The sequence below is a fragment of the Podarcis melisellensis genome (genome assembly GCF_964234715.1).
Source record: "Podarcis melisellensis genome assembly, chromosome: 18".
In the NCBI taxonomy this organism is placed as follows: Eukaryota; Metazoa; Chordata; class Lepidosauria; order Squamata; family Lacertidae; genus Podarcis; species Podarcis melisellensis.
In genome coordinates, this window is record NC_138536.1 from 1155060 (window position 1) to 1178492 (window position 23433).

General features: G+C 49.7%; 1 protein-coding gene and 1 long non-coding RNA gene across 4 annotated transcripts in view; both read left to right on the plus strand.

Moving 5' to 3' along the window:
* Positions 1-23433, plus strand: part of LOC309361025 — a 113247-nt gene that overhangs the window by 41973 nt on the left and 47841 nt on the right. The gene's annotated exons all lie outside the window — the stretch shown is intronic.
* ANKRD24 (ankyrin repeat domain 24) overlaps positions 1-23433 on the plus strand; it is a 30994-nt gene that overhangs the window by 3020 nt on the left and 4541 nt on the right. The window contains exons 2-18 of one of the 3 annotated variants that reach the window (XM_081895410.1): positions 365-420; positions 7182-7312; positions 8371-8459; positions 9337-9401; positions 10587-10644; positions 10997-11067; positions 12343-12449; positions 13128-13315; positions 14287-14315; positions 14437-14529; positions 14805-14915; positions 15721-15828; positions 18027-18065; positions 18888-18986; positions 19919-19991; positions 20228-20349; positions 21125-22849. In XM_081895410.1, the coding sequence (XP_081751536.1) occupies positions 385-420; positions 7182-7312; positions 8371-8459; positions 9337-9401; positions 10587-10644; positions 10997-11067; positions 12343-12449; positions 13128-13315; positions 14287-14315; positions 14437-14529; positions 14805-14915; positions 15721-15828; positions 18027-18065; positions 18888-18986; positions 19919-19991; positions 20228-20349; positions 21125-22849 (3144 nt within the window). In that variant the 5' untranslated portion in view covers positions 365-384. Of the gene's footprint in view, positions 1-364; positions 421-2348; positions 2711-7181; positions 7313-8370; positions 8460-9336; positions 9402-10586; positions 10645-10996; positions 11068-12342; positions 12450-13127; positions 13316-14286; positions 14316-14436; positions 14530-14804; positions 14916-15720; positions 15829-18026; positions 18066-18887; positions 18987-19918; positions 19992-20227; positions 20350-21124; positions 22850-23433 lie in introns of those variants that run through there. The other 2 variants (XM_081895409.1, XM_081895411.1) reach the window with 2 other exon arrangements.

Here is a 23433-nt window from a genome sequence, read left to right on the forward strand (position 1 = left end):
AGAGAAGGTCCTGTCCTCTCCCCTGAGCTTCTGAGGGCAGCAGAAGCAGCCAAAAGCGTCTCTTCTGACCTTCTAATACCAGTTATTCAGGGCCCAATGATAATAATAAGGTTATTATTTATACCCTTCCCATACAATCTCAAAAGATGGGATTTTAATGGAACCCTGCCAGGAAGCCTTTGGGGGCAGATGGAGGTTTTGGGTTGTCTCCGAGGGCAGCCCAGCACTCCAGCCGGGATGTTTGCAGAGGCCGGAGGCCGGGTTATTTCTGTCCCAAAGGAGGCATGCTTAACTCAAAGACCCTTGGACTTATTTCTGAAGAAATACCCTACATGTTTAAGATCTCTTAACTTGTCTGTTTCAGAAATCAAGATCGCAGCTGAGATGAAGAGTCTCAAGGCCAGGTTTAAGAAGTCTGATGTGAGTTGTTATTGAAAATGCATCTCTGGGTTATTTGTGGGGCCTGCCTGGTGTTTTGACATGAGCAGAATGTGTCCTTTTATTTAAAAATGCATCTCTGGGTTATTTGTGGGGCCTGCCTGGTGTTTTGACATGAGTAGAATGTACCTTTTATTTAAAAATGCATCTCTGGGTTATTTGTGGGGCCTGCCTGGTGTTTTGACATGAGCAGAATGTGTCCTTTTATTTAAAAATGCATCTCTGGGTTATTTGTGGGGCTTGCCTGGTGTTTTGACATGAGCAGAATGTGTCCTTTTATTTAAAAATGCATCTCTGGGTTATTTGTGGGGCTTGCCTGGTGTTTTGACATGAGTAGAATGTACCTTTTATTTAAAAATGCATCTCTGGGTTATTTGTGGGGCCTGCCTGGTGTTTTGACATGAGCAGAATGTGTCCTTTTATTTAAAAATGCATCTCTGGGTTATTTGTGGGGCTTGCCTGGTGTTTTTACACGAGCAGAATGTGTGCTTTTGTTTAAAATGTATCTCTGGGTTATTTGTGGGGAATAGGAATTTGTTCACCCTCCCCAAAAAATATATAGTCCAGCCCCCCACAAGGTTTGAGGGAGAGTGGACCGGCCCCCTGCTGAAAAAGTTTGCTGACCCCTGGACTAAAACCTCTCAGTCTTATCTGGATTGAACTTCAGTTCAGGCCAGCAAGCCTGGGGAACCACCTGCTACTGGATAGCTGATCCCCAGGGTCCCTTCGAAAGGATTCCGGTTGCCGTGGGGTTTTTAGGACCTTGCAAGTTGGTCTTACCTGGATTGAACCTCAGTCCAGGCAAGCAAGCCTGGGGAACCACCTGCTACTAGATAGAACCTCTTTGTCTTATCTGGAATGAACTTCAGTCCAGGCAAGCAAGCCTGGGGAACAACCTGCTACTGGATAGCTGATCCCCAGGGTCCCTTCGGAAGAATTCCGGTTGCCGTGGGGTTTTTAGGACCTTGCAAGTTGGTCTTACCTGGATTGAACCTCAGTCCAGGCAAGCAAGCCTGGGGAACCACCTGCTACTAGATAGAACCTCTTTGTCTTATCTGGAATGAACTTCAGTCCAGGCAAGCAAGCCTGGGGAACAACCTGCTACTGGATAGCTGATCCCCAGGGTCCCTTCGGAAGAATTCCGGTCGCCGTGGGGTTTTTAGGACCTTGCAAGTTGGTCTTACCTGGATTGAACCTCAGTCCAGGCAAGCAAGCCTGGGGAACCACCTGCTACTAGATAGAACCTCTTTGTCTTATCTGGAATGAACTTCAGTCCAGGCAAGCAAGCCTGGGGAACAACCTGCTACTGGATAGCTGATCCCCAGGGTCCCTTCGGAAGAATTCCGGTCGCCGTGGGGTTTTTAGGACCTTGCAAGTTGGTCTTACCTGGATTGAACCTCAGTCCAGGCAAGCAAGCCTGGGGAACCACCTGCTACTAGATAGAACCTCTTTGTCTTATCTGGAATGAACTTCAGTCCAGGCAAGCAAGCCTGGGGAACAACCTGCTACTGGATAGCTGATCCCCAGGGTCCCTTCGGAAGGATTCCGGTCGCCGTGGGGTTTTTAGGACCTTGCAAGTTGGTCTTACCTGGACTGAACCTCAGTCCAGGCAAGCAAGCCTGGGGAACCACCTGCTACTAGATAGAACCTCTTTGTCTTATCTGGAATGAACTTCAATCCAGGCAAGCAAGCCTGGGGAACAACCTGCTACTGGATAGCTGATCCCCAGGGTCCCTTCGAAAGGATTCTGGTTGCCGTGGGGTTTTTAGGACCTTGCAAGTTGGTCTTACCTGGATTGAACCTCAGTCCAGGCAAGCAAGCCTGGGGAACCACCTGCTACTAGATAGAACCTCTTTGTCTTATCTGGAATGAACTTCAATCCAGGCAAGCAAGCCTGGGGAACAACCTGCTACTGGATAGCTGATCCCCAGGGTCCCTTCGGAAGGATTCCGGTCGCCGTGGGGTTTTTAGGACCTTGCAGGGCGGGAGGGAACCGGGCTGCCTTCTCCTGCCGCTGGGGGGAGACGCTTCCCTCCTCCTCCTCCTCCTCCTCCTCCTCCTCCCTTGGCCTCTGATCTGCTGCTGCAAGCCGGCTTTGCTGCCCGTTATCCCAGCATCAGGACCGCTCGCCAGCATCCTTCATCTTTCCCTGCATCCCTCATCCCTGGTCCTTTCTCCTGCGCCGCCGGCTGAGATCGGATGGATGGCTACCCGATACTTCCTGGGAGGGACAATGAAGCAAATTTGCTTCTGCGCTGCCTCCTCCTTCGCGGTAGGCTCCCCCCCCGCCGATTCTGCATTTTTTGGGTACCCCCCCCTCCGATCCTCCTCCCTTTTCTCCCCCCCTCCGATGACTCCCCCCCCCCCCGCAATTGCACCATCTCCTCTGTCCTCCTACGGAGGCGAATAATCACCGTCGCAGTTTATTTATTCGTTTTTGGTGAAAGAGGGGAGTGGGGTGGGGTGGAATCCAGCCTTTAGGGAGATGCACTCTGTACATGCTCGTGGTGGTGGTGGTGGTGGGGGTTGGACACACACAGATGTGCTCCCCCCCCCATGAATAAAGCCTTAGGAAGGGAGAGAAAGGAATAGGGGTGGTGCTTTTTGTGTGATTTCTGTTTTTGGGCAGGGACGATAGAGTTGAATTTGTCCCTTATTCCTTGTCCTAGTAATCCCTGAATATATATTCCTTGTCCCAGTATTTCCTGAATATATATTCCTTGTCCCAATATTCACTGAATATATATTCCTTGTCCCAGTATACCCTGAATAAATCCTTCTTTGTTGCATTGGGCAAACGGCCAATTTTCTTCAACCTCATCCACTGAAGAAATCGGGGACGTATAATTCTCTTTCTCTCTCTCTTTCTCTCATTTAATTTAATTCATTACAGTCCAATTTTAGCTTTCCTTGCCCTCCAGGGATAATCTCCCCCCTCCCTCCCCACATTTCACAACAACCCTGCGAGGCTGAGAGGTGGGGACCGGCCCAAAGGTCACCTTAGGGAGCCTGTCGGCTGAGCTGGAATTCGAACCCGCATCTCGCTGTTTTCCATCTTCTACCTGCATGATTGAATCTCTTCCGTTATTAAATCTACCTGTTTTATTTTTTAAAAAACCCAATAATGTGCCCTTTTCTGCATTCCTTTTCTCCGTTTGCAACACCCCTGACCTCCACCCTCACGTCCTTTTCACCTTTGCAAGGATAGACACCTGAGAAATAACTTTGAACGCAGATCAATTGATTCCTTATTTCATTTGCAGCCAAGTTACCCCGTGGAAGGAAAAACGCTTCTCCTTCTATTTCCCAGTGTTTGCTGTTTCTCTTAGCTTTTTAGCTAACACCCGGAAAAGAGGATGCGTGATGGGAAAAGAGGCCCCATGGCGGCTGGGTCATGACCCACTAGAACCGTAAAGATGGGAAGATTGGGTCCCTCAAAGGTCACCCATCCCAACCCCGCTGCGACGCAGGAATCCCAGCGAAAGGGTTTTTATTATTGCATTTGTAATTTTGTTGCTGGAAGCTGCCCAGAGTGGCTGGGGAAACCCAGCCAGATGGGCGGGGTATAAATAAATAAATTATGACCCAGAGCTCTGAATCAGGTTTTATTCTAAAAAATTATTAGTTTTCCAAATTTATAACAAACATGTATTAAAAAAAATCAACAGACATTTATCTTAACTGCAATAATTCCATTTTTGTTAACATTGTTAGGTGACTTCCTGGAGTCCCCCTGGCTGAGTTTCCATATAAATCATTGTAGCAGTTTTCCAAAACTATTTTCACACAAAATTTACTTGGTCAATTAACATCTTTCTTTCTTTCCGTAGTAACTTTTACCGTAGTATTCTACAACGTCACAAATTTAAGTTCTAGGCCAATCTGATACTCGCAAGTAATTCTGTTTAAATTATCTTAACATATTTAGCTAAATAATCTTTAAATTTCTTCCGTTCCTCTTGATACTCCTCCTCCTTCTGGTCACGGATTTTTTCCGGTCAGGTCGGCTAGCTCCAAAGAGTCCATCATCTTCATTTGCCATTCCTCCACTGTTGGGACTTCTTGTGTTTTCCAATTTTTGGCCGACAAAATTCTAGCTGCAGTTGTGGCACACAAAAACCTATTTCTTGGGCAGTTACGGGTTTTATTCTTGTTCCGGCTGCATATTTCGCAGCGCGACCCCCCCTCCCTGCCTCTCCCTGCCCCTTCCCCAGCAGAGGGGTGGGGGGACATTAAGACTGGCTCGCCTCGCAAGGTGGTCGTTGTTGCAAGGAAACCTACGCGAGAAGAGAGAACCGTTTCTCGAAAAGGGGGTTTGTGGCTTGCCAGAATCTGCCCTCTGCCATCGCAGTGACCCCCAGCCCACCCAAAACCGGTCCACACTTTCCACCTCCTTGGGAGGGCAAGGCATCCTAAGTTTTCCCTTCTACGACGGTTGTCCTTCTTCCACCCTTTTTGGCAGCCGGCTGGTGGGATACTCTAATCCGACCTAGTTTGCAAACCCTGGCTTAGGATATTTTAAGGACACAACCCCCCCCTCTCCGGAGGCCTTGCCGGATGCTCACCATTGAGACAGCAGCTCTCGGACATCGCTGGTCCCTGCCGTCTTCCCCCGCCCCATAAATCGACAGAGGAGGGGAAATAATAATATTATTAATAATAATTTATTGCTTATACCCCACCCATCTGGCTGAGTTTCCCCAGCCACTCTGGGCGGCTCCCAACAGAATATTAAAAACACGATTAAAAACTTCCCTTCAGATGTCTTCTAAAAGTTAGGTAGTTCTTTCTCTCCTTGACATCTGATGGGCAGGTGCCACCACCGAGAAGGCCCTCTGCCTGCTTCCCTGCAACCTTACTTCTCACAGGGAGGGAACCGCCAGGAGGCCCTCAGGAGAGGGACCCCGGTGTCCGGGGTGGAGACGCTCCTTTAGGTCTACTGGGCCGAGGCCGTTTAGGGCTTTCAAGGTTAGCACCAAGACTTTGACTTGTACCCCCAAACGTACTGGGAGCCAATGTAGGTCTTCAGGACTGGTGTTCTATGGTCTTGGTGGTCGCTCCCAGTCACCAGTCTGGCTGCCGCATTCTGGATTAGTTGTTAACTAATAGCGACATCCTATTCCATCCCCTCCAACGTTTCTCCCGTGAAAAGAGGGACATCCTATTCCATCCCCTCCAACGTTTCTCCCGTGAAAAGAGGGACGTCCTATTCCATCCCCTCCAATGTTTCTCCCCTGAAAACAGGGACGTCCTTTTCCATCCCCTCCAATGTTTCTCCCCTGAAAATAGCGACATCCTATTCCATCCCCTCCAACGTTTCTCCCCTGAAAATAGGGACGTCCTATTCCATCCCCTCCAACGTTTCTCCCCTGAAAATAGGGACGTCCTATTCCATCCCCTCCAATGTTTCTCCCCTGAAAATAGCGACATCCTATTCCATCCCCTCCAACGTTTCTCCCCTGAAAATAGGGACGTCCTATTCCATCCCCTCCAACGTTTCTCCCCTGAAAATAGGGACGTCCTTTTCCATTCCCTCCAACGTTTCTCCCACGAAAATTGGGACGTACTAAGGAAAAGTGGGACATTCTGGGATCAGATCAGAAACCGGGACAGCTTCTGTAAATCTGGTACCCTCCTTGGAAAACAGAGACACTCAGAGGATGTGAGCTGAGCAGGGAAGAAGAAAAAAACTCTTAAATCTGTCTTGGTGCAAGGAAGCATTTATATTTTGTTTTACGGAGCAAGTCGAGGCAATCCCTGTGTACCCTCAAGCTGTGGGTCCCCAGATGTTGTTGAACTACAACTCCCATCATCCTTAGCTAGCAAGGCCAGAGCTCAGGGATGATGGGAGTTGTAGTCCAACAACATCTGGGGACCCCCAGGTGGAGAACCGCTAAGCTAACCAACATGGTGCCCTACGGATGCTAGGCTCCGGCTGCCTTCATCCCTGATCTTCGGCCTCGCCGGGTGCTGGGAGTTGTAGCGTAGCACAGAGGACATTTCAGCACCCCAAAGCCCAGGGTGTGTTTTTTGCATTTTATGGGAGGGGAAGAGCTGATTTAGAGATCCCCCTGGCCAGGCTATTTGGAAAGCTTTTGCCATCTCCTGAGGTCAAGCGACCTTGTCCTGGGCGCCCGGCCTTCAAAAACCAGGTCCTTTCGGATTAACCGGCGTTGCCGTGGAAACCAGGTGATTTCCGGGGAATACGAGTGATTAATCCGCAATCTGGAGGCCAGGAGGATTCTGCAAAGCATAGCAGCCTTTTCTTTAAAAATATGTGTTTTAGCATTCTTTTTAGTTCCTCCTAGATCAGCGATGGCTGATCTTATTACCTAGATTCCCCTCTTATTACCAAATGCATATTTCTCTGCTGTTCCCCGTTCAAATCTTCCTTGCCTCATGTCTATTTAGCTTTCCAATATGATTTTTATTAATTTCTTTTTCAACACAATAACAAAACAAATAAATCCTTTGCTCCGCTGAGCTCTCGGCTTCCCTCCATCCCTTCGACCGGTTTTTAAATGTTTAAAACGGCTCTTTGTCGGCAAAACATTCCCAGTCCTGCCTAAAACCTGCCTCTTCTCCATCTCTGCTTTCCACTGTTAAATTTCCATTTCCATTGTTAAATTTGCCAGTTTGGCACGCTCCGCAAACCTCTCATTCTAGGCGTGTTGATCCAAAAAAGGCTTGACCTTTTTGCTATTTTTTCCCTCTTCCTTTTCCTTTTTTTTGGGGGTTTACAGAGCCAGGACTGGAGCAAAAATGACGAGAAGCTCCTGCAGGCGGTGGAATACAATGACGCCGACCGTGTCACCTCGCTCCTCGTCCGAAAGGGCCTGGTCCCCACCAAGCTGGACTCGGAAGGCAAATCGGCGTAAGCCCAAATAACCTGAATTTCACAATCAGCCAGTCAGTTTTATTGCACATAGCCAAAGGCTGCCGCAACGCGCACAGAACCATTCAACAATTAAAAGAAAATATCCTCGATTAATACAAAAAACGTTTGTATTATCAAGAGCCATAGCTGTCAACTTTGCCCCTTTCTTGCGAGGAATCCTATTCGGAAAAAGGGAATTTCCCTTAAAGAAAAGGGGAAACGTTGACAGCTATTGATTCAAGACATTACCTGCTCTGAACAGAGCTTTGAAAGGACCTTAATATACAGGTTAAGACATTAAACAGTAAAATTTATAGTCTGAAATCACCACATGTTAAAAAATAATGTTAATTAATGCAATGTGCTATTATATTCAGAGTTTGGTGATAAAGATAGAATATAGCTTAGGGTCAAATAAATCCATCTCCTTTACAATTGGTGGCTATAAAATTTACTCTAATTTTCCTAGCGGCAGTTGCATAGAGTGCTACACGCCAGGTCACATACTTATCTGTGTCTGCGAGGAGATATAAAATCATGTCACAGAGTCGGGAAATCGCACGGCCGTAAGGGGCCCGATGCGAGTCTCGAACCCGTGGCCCTCAGACAAAGCGTCTCCTGATCTACCGACTGAGCCATTGTGAAGTCGTGCAATTAATCTCAGAGTTGTAGAATTGGAAGGGGGTCCCCTGGGGTCATCCAGCCTGACCCCAAGGCGCCTGCTTAATTTCAAGTGGCGGGGAGTTCCCAAGTTCTAAACTGCTTAGTTTATTTATTTTAATTTATTTAAATCGGTGAGCTTCATCTGGTGAGCCCCCAGGAAATCCCACTGCCCACCCCACAACTGCCCACTAGGAGACCACTGCTGTCAAGCAATACCCCAGGGGCTTCTAAACCCTCGATCAGCCGGGTGCTTAGGCCACTGGTTCATCCGACCCCGGGGACCCTGGATTAACAGGGAAATCCTAGAATTGTAGAGTCAGGCCCTCCCGAGCCATCTAGCCCAACCCCTCGCGATGCGGGAATCGCAGATCAAGTGTCGGTCTGTTCCGCAGGTTCCACCTGGCTGCGACGAAAGGGAACACAGATTGCCTGGAAGTCATGCTGGCCCACGGAGCGGACGCCATGACGACCGACGGCTCAGGTGGGTTTAGGGTGCAAAAGCTATTATTATGGAGGCTGAATCCTGACAAGACAGAAGGACTGTTTTGGGGGGACAGGAGGCGGGCGGGTGTGGGGGACTCCCTGGTCCTGAATGGGGTGACTGTGCCCCCGAAGGACCAGGTGTGCAGCCTGGGGGTCATTTTGGACTCACCGCTGTCCATGGAGGCACAGGTCAATTCTGTGTCCAGGGCAGCTCCATCTGGGATGCAGGATGAGACTCTCGCTGACCGTGGACTGTCTGGCCAGAGTGGTGCATGCTCTGGTTATCTCCTTCATGGACTACTGCCATGCGCTCTCCGTGGGGCTGCCTTTGAAGGTGACCCGGAAATTGCAACTAATCCAGAATGCGGCAGCCAGACTGGGGACTGGGAGTGGAGACCATAGAACACGGGTCTTGAAAGACCTACATTGGCTCCCAGGACGTTTCCAGGCACAATTCAAAGGGTTGGTTCTGACCTTGAAACCCCTAAACGGCCCAGTATCCCTGAAGGAGCGACTCCACCCCGGACACCGGGGTCCCTCTCCCGAGGGCCTTCCGGCAGTTCCCTCCCTGCGAGAAGCGAGGTTACAGGGAACCAGGCAGAGGGCCTTCTCGGTGGTGGCATCCGCCCGAGGGTAGGTCAATTCTGTGTCCAGGGCAGCTCCATCTGGTACGCAGGATGAGACCCTCTCTGCCCGCAGACTGTCTGGCCAGAGTGGTGCATGCTCTGGTTATCTCCCACTTGGACTACTGCCATGCGCTCTCCGTGGGGCTACTTTGGAAGGTGACCCGGAAACTGCAACTAATCCAGAATGTGACACTGGCCATTGTCTTATAATGAAAAACCCCATATCTCATGTTCCTTCCTTCCCCGCAGGCTACGCAGCATTGCACCTGTCGGCTAAGCATGGACACCCGCAGTGCGTGAGCAAGCTGTTGCAGGTAACTCTCAGGGCATCTTCAAGCGCGGCTTTCAATTGCGGCTGCGCACTGAATTTGGCCATATCCCAAACTGAACTGGGTGGGTTTGGGTTTGGGTTTTCAAGGCGGCTTTGCAAGGAGAGGCAAGGCAACAGGTGGATCCACATTGGCTATCTTTCCACTGGGTTGGGATGGGGCTTTCTCCCCAGGAAGCCGCAGGTAGGATTGGGGGCTCAGCTCCTTTTCACTGCTTAATTCTCTCTCTCTCTCTCTCTCTCTCTCTCTCTCTCTCTCTCTCTCTCTCTCTCTCTCTCCTTCACTTTCTTCTCCATATCTCTCCCTTCCTTCCTTCCTTCCTTCCTTCCTTCCTTCCTTCCTTCCTTCCTTCCTTCCTTCCTTCCTTCCTTCCTTCCTTCCTTCCTTCCTTCCTTCTTTTCTTTTCTTTTCTTTTCTTTTCTTTTCTCTCTCCTCTCTCTCCTCTCTCTCTTCTCCCTTTCTTCCCCCTCTCTCTTTCTTACTCTCTCTCTTCTTTTCTCTTTCTCTATTTCTCTTTCTCTTTCTCTCTCTCTCTCTCTCTCTCTCTCTCTCTCTCTCTCTCTTTCTTTCTTTCTTTCTTTCTTTCTTTCTCTCTCTTCTCTCTCTCTCTTTCTCTTTCTCTCTTTCTTTCTTTCTTTCTTTCTTTCTTTCTTTCTTTCTTTCTCTCTCTTCTCTCTCTCTCTTTCTCTTTCTCTCTTTCTTTCTTTCTTTCTTTCTTTCTTTCTTTCTCTCTCTTCTCTCTCTCTCTCTCTCTCTCTCTCTTTCTTTCTTTCTCTCTCTTCTCTCTCTCTCTCTCTCTCTCTCTCTCTCTTTCTCTCTCTCTCACTCTCTTTCTCTTTCTTCTCCATATCTCTCTTTTCCTTCCTTCCTTCCTTCCTTCCTTCCTTCCTTCCTTCCTTCCTTCCTTCCTTCCTTCCTTCCTTCCTTCCTTCTTTCTTTTCTTTTCTTTTCTCTCTCTCTCTCTCTCTCTCTCTCTCTCCTCTCTCTCCTCTCTCTCTTCTCCCTTTCTTCCCCCCTCTCTCTTTCTTACTCTCTCTCTTCTTTTCTCTTTCTCTTTCTCTCTCTTCTCTCTCTCTCTCTCTCTCTCTCTCTCTCTCTCTCTCTCTCTCTCTCTCTTTCTTTCTTTCTTTCTCTCTCTTCTCTATTTCCCTCTCTCTCTCTCTCTTCCAGGCATCCTGTCCTGTGGACATAGCAGACAGCCACGGACGCACAGCCCTCCACCATGCAGGTCAGCATATTTCACCATCTCCCCAAACCCCAGAGAGCGGGGGTGGGGTGGGGTGGGCACTGGCTCCGGGGCATTTTGCTTCTTCAGGTGAATCTCAGGTGATAACCCCACCTCACTTGGGCCATATACGGTATATATATTTTTTTACAACCTCATGTTCCCGTAGCTCAGTTACATGAACTTTTGCCTAAAAACCAAGGAATGAACTGCCATTATAATTACGCATTATAATATGGGAATTGCAGACCTTGTAAATTTTTCAGTGCTTGTGCAAAGTCTTGTACATTGTAGAATAAATTGCAAGACGTCTTGTTTGCTCCTTAGTAGGTTTTTTCCTGCTCTTTTTCCGCAGCTGTCAACGGATGCATCTCTTGTCTTGAAATCCTTTGCGACTTTAAGGCTCCCTTGAACACCAAGGACAAGGTAAGCTCTGATCCAAATTCACGAAAACCTCCCACTGCGTTTATTTCCGCCGCTGCTGGGTAGGGTTGCAAGAATGGGCTGTTTTCTTTTCTTTTTAATCAGTTTTACAGTGGCCCCTTGGTTCTCAAACGGCTTGGTACTCAAACAACTTGGAACCCAAACACTGCAAACCTGGAAGGAAGTGTCGCGGTTTGCGAACCTTTTTTGGAAGCTGAACGTGCTCTGTTTTGAGTGTTACGCTTCAAATTTGAGTGGAAAATGGAAAATGGAAGTGTGGTACTTAGAATGAAAGTGTGGCACTCAAATCAGTAGCGTAACACTCAAAACAGAGCAGGTTCGGCCTCCGGAAAAAGTTCGCAAACCGGAATACTTACTTCCGGGTTTGCAGCATTTGGGTTCCAAGTTGTTTGAGTACAAAGGCGTTTGAGAACCAAGGTGCCACCGGTATTATGATATTTAAAGGCTTCCATTCTTTCATGAGAAAGGGACGCGGGTGGTGCTGTGGGTTAAACCACAGAGCCTAGGACTTGCTGATCAGAAGGTGGGCGGTTCGAATCCCCGTGACGGGGTGAGCTCCTGTTGCTCAGTCCCTGCTCCTGCCAACCTAGCAGTTCGAAAGCACGTCAAAGTGCAAGTAGATAAATAGGTACCACTCCGGCGGGAAGGTAAACGGCGTTTCCGTGCGCTGCTCTGGTTCGCCAGAAGCGGCTTGGTCATGCTGGCCACATGACCCAGAAAAATTGCGGACAAACGTTGGCTCCCTCAGCCAGTAAAGCGAGATGAGTGCCACAACCCCAGAGTTGTCCGTGACTGGACTTAACGGTCAGGGGTACTTTTACCTTTACCTTTAGTCTAGTTGTGGTCTAAACCACAGAACCTAGGACTTGCTGATCAGAAGGTTGGTGGTTCGGATCTCCGCGACGGGGTGAGCTCCAGTTGCTCGGTCCCTGCTCCTGCCAACCTAGCAGTTCAATAGCACATCAAAGTGCAAGTAGATAAATAGGTACCCCTCCAGCGGGAAGGTAGACGGCGTTTCCGTGCGCTGCTCTGGTTCGCCAGAAGCGGCTTAGTCCTGCTGGCCACAAGACCCAGAAGCTGTATGCCGGCTCCCTCGGCAAGTAAAGCGAGATGAGTGCCGCAACCGCAGAGTCGGCCACAACTGGACCTAATGGTCAGGGGTCCCTTTACCTTTACCTATTCTTCCATGAAACAGTTGTCATTAAGTTCTCTGGTTTTAGCTGTTAACTTTGCGTCAACTCTCTTCTCTGGCGGCAGGATGGCGCGACCCCTCTCATGCTCGCGGCGAAGATGAGCCACTCGGAGCTGTGCCGGTACCTGCTCCACCGGGGAGCCGCCGTCAACGCCAGAGACCAGCGTGGACGGTGAGAGCCTTTTTCCGCTGTGGTGTGTGTGGCATCGGGCGGCATCCTTCCTCTGCACCTCCCCATTTCCCCCTGCGGCACCGGACAGCGGACCAGATCACAGAGCAAGTGTGGTGTAGTGGTTAAGAGAAGTGGACTCGTAATCTGGTGAACTGGGTTCGCGTCTCCGCTCCTCCACATGCAGCTGCTGGGTGACCTTGGGCCAGTCACACTTCTCTGAAGTCTCTCAGCCCCACTCACCTCACAGAGTGTTTGTTGTGGGGGAGGAAGGGAAAGAAGAATGCTAGCCGCTTTTGAGACTCCTTCGGGTAGTGATAAAGCGGGATATCAAATCCAAATCCAATCAAGCCCTCCGCCATTTCCGTTTCCTTCCACAATGCCTCCCTGCTGCTTGTTCCAAACAAAGCTACAGTGGTACCTCAGGTTACATACACTTCAGGTTACATACGCTTCAGGTTACAGACTCCGCTAACCCAGAAATAGTGCTTCAGGTTAAGAACTTTGCTTCAGGATGAGAACAGAAATCGTGCGGCGGCAGCAGGAGGCCCTATTAGCTAAAGTGGTGCTTCAGGTTAAGAACAGTTTCAGCTTAAGAACGGACCTCCGGAACGAATTAAGTACTTAACCAGAGGTACCACTGTACCCCTCTCAACTTAACTGGCCTCGTCTTTGCTTCAGAACAGCCCTGATGGTGGCTTGCGAGAACGGCAGCGTGGAGACGGTGGAAGTCCTGGTCCACGGTGGGGCAAAGGTCGGCCTCGTTGACGCCACGGGTCACGATGCGGCCCATTACGGCGCGGCCGTGGGCAATGCCCTCATCCAGCACTATCTGCAGGAAGCTGCTCAGCGCCACTCCTGGGCCAGCGGTAAGGATACCTTCCCTCCGTCGAACTGGGCTTTTTCCTGGTGAGAAGCGGAGGCCATTTCTGCGTCTCCACGTTCCTGAGGAACTGTAGGCAGGAGGAGGAGACAGGCTCTAAGACGGTTTAAACTCGGCCAGCTCTGCACCTGCCTTCGTCGTCCTTTAAACAAATGCTCCCCTGAAAATGCTTAGGCTAGAATAAATCACAGCCGCTCAGCTCTGCAAATCTAAATACTGTATTTTCGCTCTATAAGACCATAAGACGCACCTAGTTTTCGGAGGAGGAAAACAAGAAAAAAAAATATTCTGAATCTCAGAAGCCAGAACAGCAAGAGGGATCGCTGCGCAGCGAAAGCAGCAATCCCTCTTGCTGTTCTGGCTTCTGGGATAGCTGCGCAGCCTGCATTCGCTCCATAAGATGCACACACATTTCCCCTTACTTTTTAGGAGGGAAAAAGTGAGTCCTATAGAGCAAAAAATACGGTAGCTTTACTCATTTCCAGAACTAATGCCAAAGCAAACAAGTCTCCATTCGCCAGCAATAAAGCAAAGAAAAAGATTCTAAATGATTTTAAAGGGGGAGGGAGTTGGTTTCCTTACGAAAAAAAAGGATCGTGCAATATTTGGGTTAGCAAAGACGCAGGCAGTGAAATCTCCTTTTAGAGAGATTTGGTTCGCTTGCAGGGAGCCATGGCTGCATGTCTTCTTGCTTGTTCCGGGGAGCAGGAAGAGGGAAGACTGGGAAGGTGAGGCGTGTTAAGCCTGGCAACTTGAGCTCAGGGCTCAGGTTAACCCTTTCATGCAAGCAAGTGTATTACAGCATCTAAGCCATCTCAGTTGTTAACAGGGTGATGAACCTGGGCATCGCAAGTTAGTTGTTCCCTCACCATCTTATTTAATTCAATCTTTGCGTTCTCTCTCTCTCTCTCTCTCTCTCTCTCTCTCTCTCTCTCTCTCTCCTTCTGCTTCCCACAGAAGAGGAATCGACTGAAGCGTCCTCCCAGGTAACATTTTCGAGCCCCCAATCCTTGCAAGGCAGGCGATGTTGCTAGGGGCACATTCTCCTCGCGTACCTCATTTGCGTTTTCCGCATCTATTTCTTTCTTTTTCCAAAATAAAAACCAGACATCCTCTCCGCGCCACTCTCTGACCAAAGGGAAGAACAGCAGCCCGAGAAAGAGGAAAGCCCCGCCTCCTCCAGGAAGTGCCCCCAGCCAGGTAGGGAAAATAGGAAGCCGTGTCGGACGTTCGAGTTCCAAAATAACGTTCAAAAACCAGAACATTCACTTCTGGGTTTGAATTTCAGTTTAAATATATACTGCTACATTGTTTGAGAAGTTTTTAATGTTTGATGTTTTATCGTGTTTCTAATACTGTATTCTGTTGGGAGCTGCCCAGAGTGGCTGGGGAAACCCAGCCAGATGGGTGAGGTACAAATAAATTATTATTATTATTATTATTATTATTATTATTATTATTATTATTATTATTAGGACCCCCACCCACCGGACCACAACCCGACTCCTGCCGAACGGGGCAACCGAGTCATCACTGCCAAGCCGGCCCGGACCCATCACAATGACCCCCCTGTTCCAGCTGCGATGGTGAGGATCCCTTAGCGGTGATGTCCTTGTTATGAGCAAAAACTGCTCCCTTTCCCTTATGGGGTACCCAAGAGCCCGTCTAGAGTCCTTAAGTTGGTTCTCTATCGGTAGGAGAAAATAACAGAGGCCAGCCAGAGAATATTGAGAAGCAAAGCGGCTAGTAAGCCTGAACTTTATTGAACTGTTGCAACAGGGTCCCCCGCTCACCCCACGCAGGGAGGGAGGAGAGGAACCCCGAACATTGGTGCACAAGCTCTTATATAGACTTTTGAAATTGCCCACCCTGTAGCTCAAGACCACCCCCCAAAACATCACACATACATCACAGAAAGAGGTGGTCCCCGGGAGAAATGGGAATGTGTTGCTTCTCTCCTGTCTGCCAGGAGACCTGATCAATCATGCCTTATCAATTGCCTTTTCTGGGTGACCTGGCCATTCCTTGGAGACGGTCAATACTTAGTTCCTGAATCTCTTACGCATATTGATAACAGATACTTGCTAGACTGTGTTTGAAAAAGGAGGTGTAAGTCCCTACAGTCCAAAGACCATTGGAAAGCTTTCCCCATTTCCTTCCTCCTTGCAAAGAAATATTCGAGGTCAATTTGGGAGAGTCCAAATGGCTTCAGGATTGCTTTCCTGTACTATTTCAGATACGTGGTTGATATGTATGTGTTTGCCTTGTACGTTTATGAATGTTTATATTATATATAGAAGACCTTATAATTCCTATAACACCCTCGTGTTATAGGAAGGGGACCAGCCCCTTGTCGCTCAGCTTTGGGTTTCTTTCTCCCCCACCCTCCAGGAAGACCAGGAGGCCTACGAGGAAATCGTGCGGCTGCGTCAGGAGAGAGCTCAGCTCCTGCAAAAGATCCGAAGCCTGGAGCAGCGGCAAGAGACCTTGAAGCAGAAAGTGAGGCGCTCCGGGGTTGAACTTGCTCCCGGCGAACCCCGGGATCTGTCTCCCGTGCCGTCCCTCAGCCGTACGGCACACACACACATATATACAGTGGTCCCTTGGTTCTCAACCTTAATCTGATCCGGAAGTCCGTTCCAAAACCAAAGCGTTCCAAAACCAAGGCACTCTTCTTTCCCATAGAAAGCAATGCAAAACAGATCAATCCGTTCCAGACTTTTAAAAACAACCCCTAAAACAGCAACTTAACGTGAACGTTACTATCTAACGAGACCATTGATCCATAAAATGAAAGCAAGACTCAATGTACTGTACTATAAAATAAATAGGACAGTATTGTAGATGATAAAAATTGAAATTAATGTTTTTCTTTATCTGCACTGATGATGGTCATTGTTTGGAGGGGGGGCTTTTAGCCGTTTCTGCAATCACACAATCGATCAATCAGTAGCTGGACTGTGTTCTGCACAGTCGCAAAAACAAATGAACTGAAAAAGCCTCAAAAAGGCAAAATAAAGAGCGAAAACAAAAGCACCAAACTTACCGTAATCTGTTCCGGAAGTCCGTTTGGCTTCCGAAATGTTCGGAAACCAAGGCACGGCTTCTGATTGGCGAAGGCGCCCCAGAAACAATTGCCGACAGCCGCGTCGGACGTTCAGCTTCTGAAAAACGTTCAAAAACCGGAACACTTCCTTGCGGGTTTTCGGCATTTAGGAACCAAGGCGTTTGAGAACCAAGGTGCCACTGTAATTAAATTTATACCCTGCCCATCTGGCTGGGTTGCCCCAGCCATTTTGGGCAGCTTCCAGCACATATAAACCTTGGTTTTTGAACGTCTTGGCTGCCGAATGTTTCAGAAGCCGAACGCCGAAAACCTAGAAGCGAATGCTTCCATTTTTGAATGCGCCTTGGGAGACGAACGTTCGATTTCTGAGGCGCGTTTCTCAATTTCCCCTATTAAACTTGCCGGCAGTCCCTTTGATCCTTGGTTTTCGGACTTTTCGGGACTTCTGGAATGGATGACATTCGAAAACCGAGGTTCCACTGTAATGATAAAATGTCAAACATTAATAGCGACAATCTGGTCCGATATTAAAAACGGTCACAATCGCTTTGAAATAAACAGCTCTTATTGAATGAAGCAATGTTCAATGACCCATTAGGATCCCATAGTAAACAGTAAAATTAAATGTCAGTGCATCATGAGTAAGTGGTTTACGTTTACACATGAATGCAGTCAGCGAGGGTTACATAGGCATGTGCAGAGTGCTTTCGAGTAACGGCCTGTGCAAAGCTGTGATGGGGAGATGGCAGGCTGCCTTATATGTCTGCAAGAAACCCCACTTACTTAAGAGTAAAACCCTGTTGAATTGAGTAGGACTCAGGTCACAGGAGACATGGTTAGGGTCCTATTGTACGGAAACAATATGAAAAAAATAGCAAATAAATTTGTATATACCGTATTTTTTGTTCTGTAAGACGCACCAGACCACAAGACGCACCTAGTTTTTGGAGGAGGAAAACAGGGAAAAAAATATTCTGAATCTCAGGAGCCAGAACAGCAAGAGGGATCGCTGCGCAGCGAAAGCAGCAATCCCTCTTGCTGTTCTGGCTTGTGGGATAGCTGCGCAGCCTGCATTTGCTCCATAAGACGCACACACATTTCCCCTTACTTTTTAGGAGGGGAAAAGTGAGTCTTATAGAGCCAAAAATACGGTATATACAATATATATATCTGTATATGTGTGTGTCGGGACGCAGGTGGCGCTGTGGGTTAAAGCCTCAGCGCCTAGGACTTGCCAATCGAAAGGTCGGCGGTTCGAATCCCTGCGGCGGGGTGCGCTCCCGCTGCTCGGTCCCAGCGCCTGCCAACCTAGCAGTTCGAAAGCACCTCCGGGTGCAAGTAGATAAATAGGGACCGCTTACCAGTGGGAAGGTAAACGGCGTTTCCGTGTGCGGCTCTGGCTCGCCAGAGCAGCGATGTCACGCTGGCCACGTGACCCAGAAGTGTCTCCAGACAGCGCTGGCCCCTGGCCTCTTGAGTGAGATGGGCGCACAACCCCAGAGTCTGTCAAGACTGGCCCGTACGGGCAGGGGTACCTTTACCTTTACCTATATGTGTGTGTGTGTGTGTGTGTATATTCTCAGGCTCTGTTAATCCTGTCCACCTCCCTTTTTTTTTGTGTCTCCGTTAGCGACTGGACGATGGGTCTTTGCATACTCTGCAGAAACAGGTGAGCCTATTATCTGCCCGAGATAATATTCGAGGATGGTTTAAAAAAGGACCAAGAAAACTGCATTTATTAAACACCGCAGCAAATTGAGATGACCGGGAGAGGAGGGGGTGAGAAAGGCTTGAGTTTAAAAGATGCCGTTTCTTAGAAAAGGGAACCCATTGCCCCCATGCTGATCCTAGAATCGTAGTTGGCTGGGACCCCCAGCGGCCATCTAGACCAACCCCCTGCAATGTGGGAATCTCAGCTAAAGCATCCCAGACAGATGGCCCTCCAATCTCTGCTTTCAGCTAGCTTTTTGCTTCTATTGCTTCATGTTTTAAAATGTTGGAACCAGGGCCGGATTTGGGTTTGATGAGGTCCTAAGCTACTGAAGGTAATGGGGCCCTTTATTTGTCCTTTGTTAACAACAAATTATCGCTGGTTTTTTGTGTTGAATATATGTTATATGGTAATTTATGGACCTCATAGGTATCTCAAGCCATTTGCTCATGTTGCCCTGCAACCAGTCCATGCAGAATGTAGGCACCCTATATATAGAAAGGAGCAAAGCAGTGATATTTTAGGGAGCAGGCGGGGCTCATGACTTATACCAGAGGAGCCGACACAACGCAAAACACTGTTGCCGCATGTCGGTTTTATTTTATTTGCTTTCTATCTTATATTTTGGAAATGTACATCCAATTTATTAAAATACGGGTTAAAATACAATTTGAAATGCGGCCTCGTTTTAATGGTAGCCCATAGATCAAAACCATAAGGGGTTTTGCAAACGTTTACCTAAATGAATGGATCAATTTCTTTCTCTCTCTGCCCCACCAGGTGGAAGAGCTTCAGAAACAGCTGGAGGAGAAAGTTGGGGAAAAGGAAAACCTTGGGAGAGAGTTGGCGGCTTTGCGGAGCCGTCTGTCATCTGTGGAGGTACCGCAAGCCATGTGCATCGGTGGGGTTTGAAATACACAGCAGATTCGCGAAAACAACGGGTGTTTTTTCTGTGGGTTTACCCCAATAATAGCATTGTTCCCTACGAGCCAATATCTGTGGTGGGATATGCTAGACATCTGGATTTGCAGGGGGCAAGCATCCCTGATAGTCTTGGTCTGGCTAGGAAACCTCGTTGATCTAATAATAATAATAATAATAATTTATTATTTATACCCCGCCCATCTGGCTGATTTTTCCCAGCCACTCTGAGCTGCTCCCAGCAGGATATTAAAAACACAACAAAACATCCGTCATTAAAAACTTCCCTAAATGGATGTCTTCTAAAAGTCAGATAGTTGTTTATCTCCTTGACGTCTGGTGGGAGGGCATTCCACAGGGAGGGCGCCACCACCAAGAAGGCCCTCTGCCTGCTTCCCTCTAACCTCGCTTCTCGCAGGGAGGGAACCACCAGAAGGCCCTTGGAGACGGACCCCGGTGTCCAGGGTGGAGACGCTCCTTCAGGGATACGGGGCCATTTAGGGCTTTAAAGATCAGCACCAACACTTTGAATTGTGCTTGGAAACGTCCTGGGAGCCAATGTACGTCTTTCAGGACCGGTGTTATGTGGTCTCCACTCCCAGTCACCAGTCCAGCTGCCGCATTCTGGATTAGTTGTAGTTTCCGGGTCACCTTCCAAGGTAGCCCCACGGAGAGCGCATGGCAGTAGTCCAAGCGGGAGATAACTAGAGCATGCACCACTCTGACCAGACAGTCTGAGGGCAGGGAGGGTCTCATCCTGCGGACCAGATGGAGCTGGCAGACACAGAACTGACCTGCGCCTCCATGGGCAGCCGGCAGTCCATAACGGCTCATGTTGATCTTGCCTTGCCTGAACCCCTGTTTTTTCTGCTCTTCCCTGCCCCACACAGAACGAGAAGGAAAACACCAGCTATGACATTGAAACCCTGCAAGATGAAGAGGGAGACCTCCTCGAATTCCCAGGTATGGTTGTTATTAGTATTTAATGGTCACGTTTTCCGCCTTCGAGGACCTTATTTGAATATGTAGAATCAGCAAAGATGGCAGGCGTTTGCGATGTTCTGTTACGTTCCGTCTTGTTATTGTTATTTATTGGGATTCATTTGAAATATGACGAGTTGAGTCAAAATCGGAGTCTGCAGCGCGATGCGTTGCCATGGGATTTCGGCTTTTCTTTAAAGTTGCTCTTGTTTTGACAGGGGCTGAGCTTCTGCTCTCTAAAAAGAGTTTGAGCGTCTCCACTGAGGAACTCCTGGCGACCTTGCAAGGACAGGTTGATTCCCTGACCCAGAAGAACAAGGAGCTGATGGAGAAGATACAGGTAAACGGAGAACTCCCTCGCAGCTATAATAATAATTACTTATTTATACCCCGCCCATCTGGCTGGGTTTCCCCAGCCACTCTGGGCGGCTCCCAACAGAATATTAAAAACACGATAAAACATCAAACATTAAAAGCTTCCCTAAAGAGGGCTGCCCTCAGATGTCTTCTAAAAGTCAGGTAGTTGTTTATTTCCTTGACATCCAACAGGAGGGCGCCCCCACCGAGAAGGCCCTCTGCCTGGTTCCCTGTAACCTCACTTCTTGCAGGGAGGAAACCGCCAGAAGGCCCTCGGGAGAGGGACCACGGTGTCCGGGGTGGAGACGCTCCTTCAGGTCTACTGGGCCGTTTAGGGCTTTCAAGGTCAACACCAACACTTTGAATTGTGCTCGGAAACGTACTGGGAGCTAATGAAGATCTTTCAGCACTGGTGTTATGGGGTCTCCACTCCCAGTCCCCAGTCTGGCTGCCGCATTCTGGATTAGTAGCAGTTTCCGGGTCACCTTCAAAGGCAGCCCCACGGAGAGCGCATGGCAGTAGTCCAAGTGGGAGATGACCAGAGCATGTACCACTCTGGAGAGACAGTCTGTGGGCAGGGAGGGTCTCATCCTGCGTCCCAGATGGGGCTGCCCTGGACACAGAACTGACCTGCGCCTCCATGGACAGCTGTGTGTCCAGAATGACTCCCAGGCTGCACACCTGGTCCTTCAGGGGCACAGTCACCCCATTCAGGACCAGGGAGTCCTCCACACCAACTAACTTCCCATCTCCCGCAGGTCCTGGAGAATTACGAGAAGGATGAGAGCGACGCCGACATCTCGGCCGACTTCATCCCCATCATCCTGTACGATTCGCTCCGGTCCGAGTTTGACCGCTTGAAGGAGCAACACGCTGAAGCCCAGGAGGCCCTGAAGTCCGTCGACGGAGCTGGTGAGTCGTCCTGCAAGCTCATCCCGGCGGAGGCGTACGAGCAGCTGAAGGCCGACCACGAGAAGCAAATCCGGGCCCTCAAACTGGCTCTGGAGAAAAGCAGCTTCCCAGCCCTTCGGGGTGGCGGGGGGACAGCGGCGGAGGGGAGCTCCGGTTTGGGGACGGAAGGAGACGGAAGCCAAGCAGAGGCGGGAGCCAGGAAGGAGGAGATGGAGGAGCTGGCCAAGGAGCTCAGCTCCACCCGGGAGAAGTACCAGGCGGCCCTAGCGGAAGTGAAGCTCCTCCAGGAACAGATGGAGCTGGGTATCTTGTCTGTGGAGGAGAAGGAGCTGTTGGAGAGCTCCAGGACCGAGTTGGAGACGACAAAGACAGCCTTGCAACAGGCTCGGATGGACCTTGAGGAGCGAGATCGGAAGGTGAAGGATCTGGAGGGACGTCTGAGGGCTCAAGAGGAAGCAGCTGGCCCAGAGACGACAAAGACTGCCTTGCAGCAGGCTCGGTTGGACCTTGAGGAGCGAGATCGGAAGGTGAAGGATCTGGAGGGACGTCTGAGGGCTCAAGAGGAAGCAGCTGGCCCAGAGACGACAAAGACTGCCTTGCAGCAGGCTCGGTTGGACCTTGAGGAGCGAGATCGGAAGGTGAAGGATCTGGAGGGACGTCTGAGGGCTCAGGAGAAAGCAGCCGTGGAGGAGGACAAGGAGATGAAGGTCTCCTTGGATGAGGTCTCCAGAGAGAAGGAGGCCTTGCTGGCAAGGTGCGCTTCCATGGAGGACGAGGTGAGGGAGCTGAAGGAGAAGACCCGGCAGCTGGAAGAGGAAGGGAGTCAGAGCCTGAGGGAGGAGGCCGGCAAACTGCGGAGCCAGCTGGATGGCCTCAAGGGGCAGCGCCAGGCGGCCGAGGCTGAGGCGGAACAGCTCCGGAAAAGCCGCGAGGCTCTGGCGGAGGAGCTGAGGTCCGCCAAGGAGGAGCTGGCATCTCGACGGGAGCAGGAGGACGCGACGGGCAAGCTGAGGACCTCCCTCTCCGAGGCGGAGAAGAGCCTCTCGGAGCTGAAGAAGCGCCACGAGGGCACCTTGAAGGAATTGGCGGAAGCGCGGGAGGCGGCGGAGACCTGTCGGCGCGGGTCGGTGCCCCTCGCTGAACACGCCCGGGCCAAGGAGGCGCTGGAGGGGACCCTGTGGGAGCTGAAGGCCAAGTCGAAGCTTCTGGAGCAGGAGCTGAAGGCCAAGGACCAGGAGACCGCGGGGCTCAAGGAGGAGCTGGAGGTGGTTCTGAAGGGAGCCGTCTCGAAGGAGGCGCACGAGGAGCTCCGCGCCCGGCTGCAGGGCGAGGCGGACGCCCTGAGCGCCAAGCTGGCCGATTTGGGGCGCAAGCACGAACGGACCTGCACCGAGGTCTTCCAGGTCCAGCGAGAGGCCCTCTTCATGAAAAGTGAGAAGCACGCGGCCGAGGCGCAGTTGGCGGCCGCTGAGAAGCAGCTGCAAGGCTTGCGGGCCGAGTCAGAGCGGATCCGAGAACTGCACAGCCACATCGAGGACTCGGCCAAGCTGGTCAAGGAAAAGGACCGCAAAGTGAGTGCGGGCGTGCATACGCTCAGAGGAGGAGCAGACACATCCGTTTGGGTTTGGGAAATAAAATCAGAAGGCTTCGTCTCTAGAAGCCCGTCAATATTTACAGGTGAAACTTGAAAAATTAGAATATTGTGTGAAAGTTCCGTGATTTCAAGAATTCAACTTGAAAGGTGAAACTAATACATGAGAGACTCGTGAGATGTGTCAAGCCTTGATTTGTTCTACAGGTGAAACCCGAAAAATTAGAATAGCGTGGGAAAGTTCCTTGATTTCAGGAATTCAACTTGAAAGGTGAAACTAATATATGAGATCAACTCGCGACATGCAAAGCGAGATATGTGTCTGCTTCTCAGAGATCCAATCTCGTTCGATTTGCAATCCTTGTTTTGCTGATTTCCTTGAATATTCTAATTTTCTGAGATGGTTAATTTGGGGTTTTCACCAGCTGTACACCATGATCATGGGAATGATAACAAATCAAGGCTTGACATATCTCACTTTGCATGTCATGAGTCTATCTCATATATTAGTTTCACCTTTCAAGTTGAATTCCTGAAATCAAGGAACTTTCCCACGCTATTCTA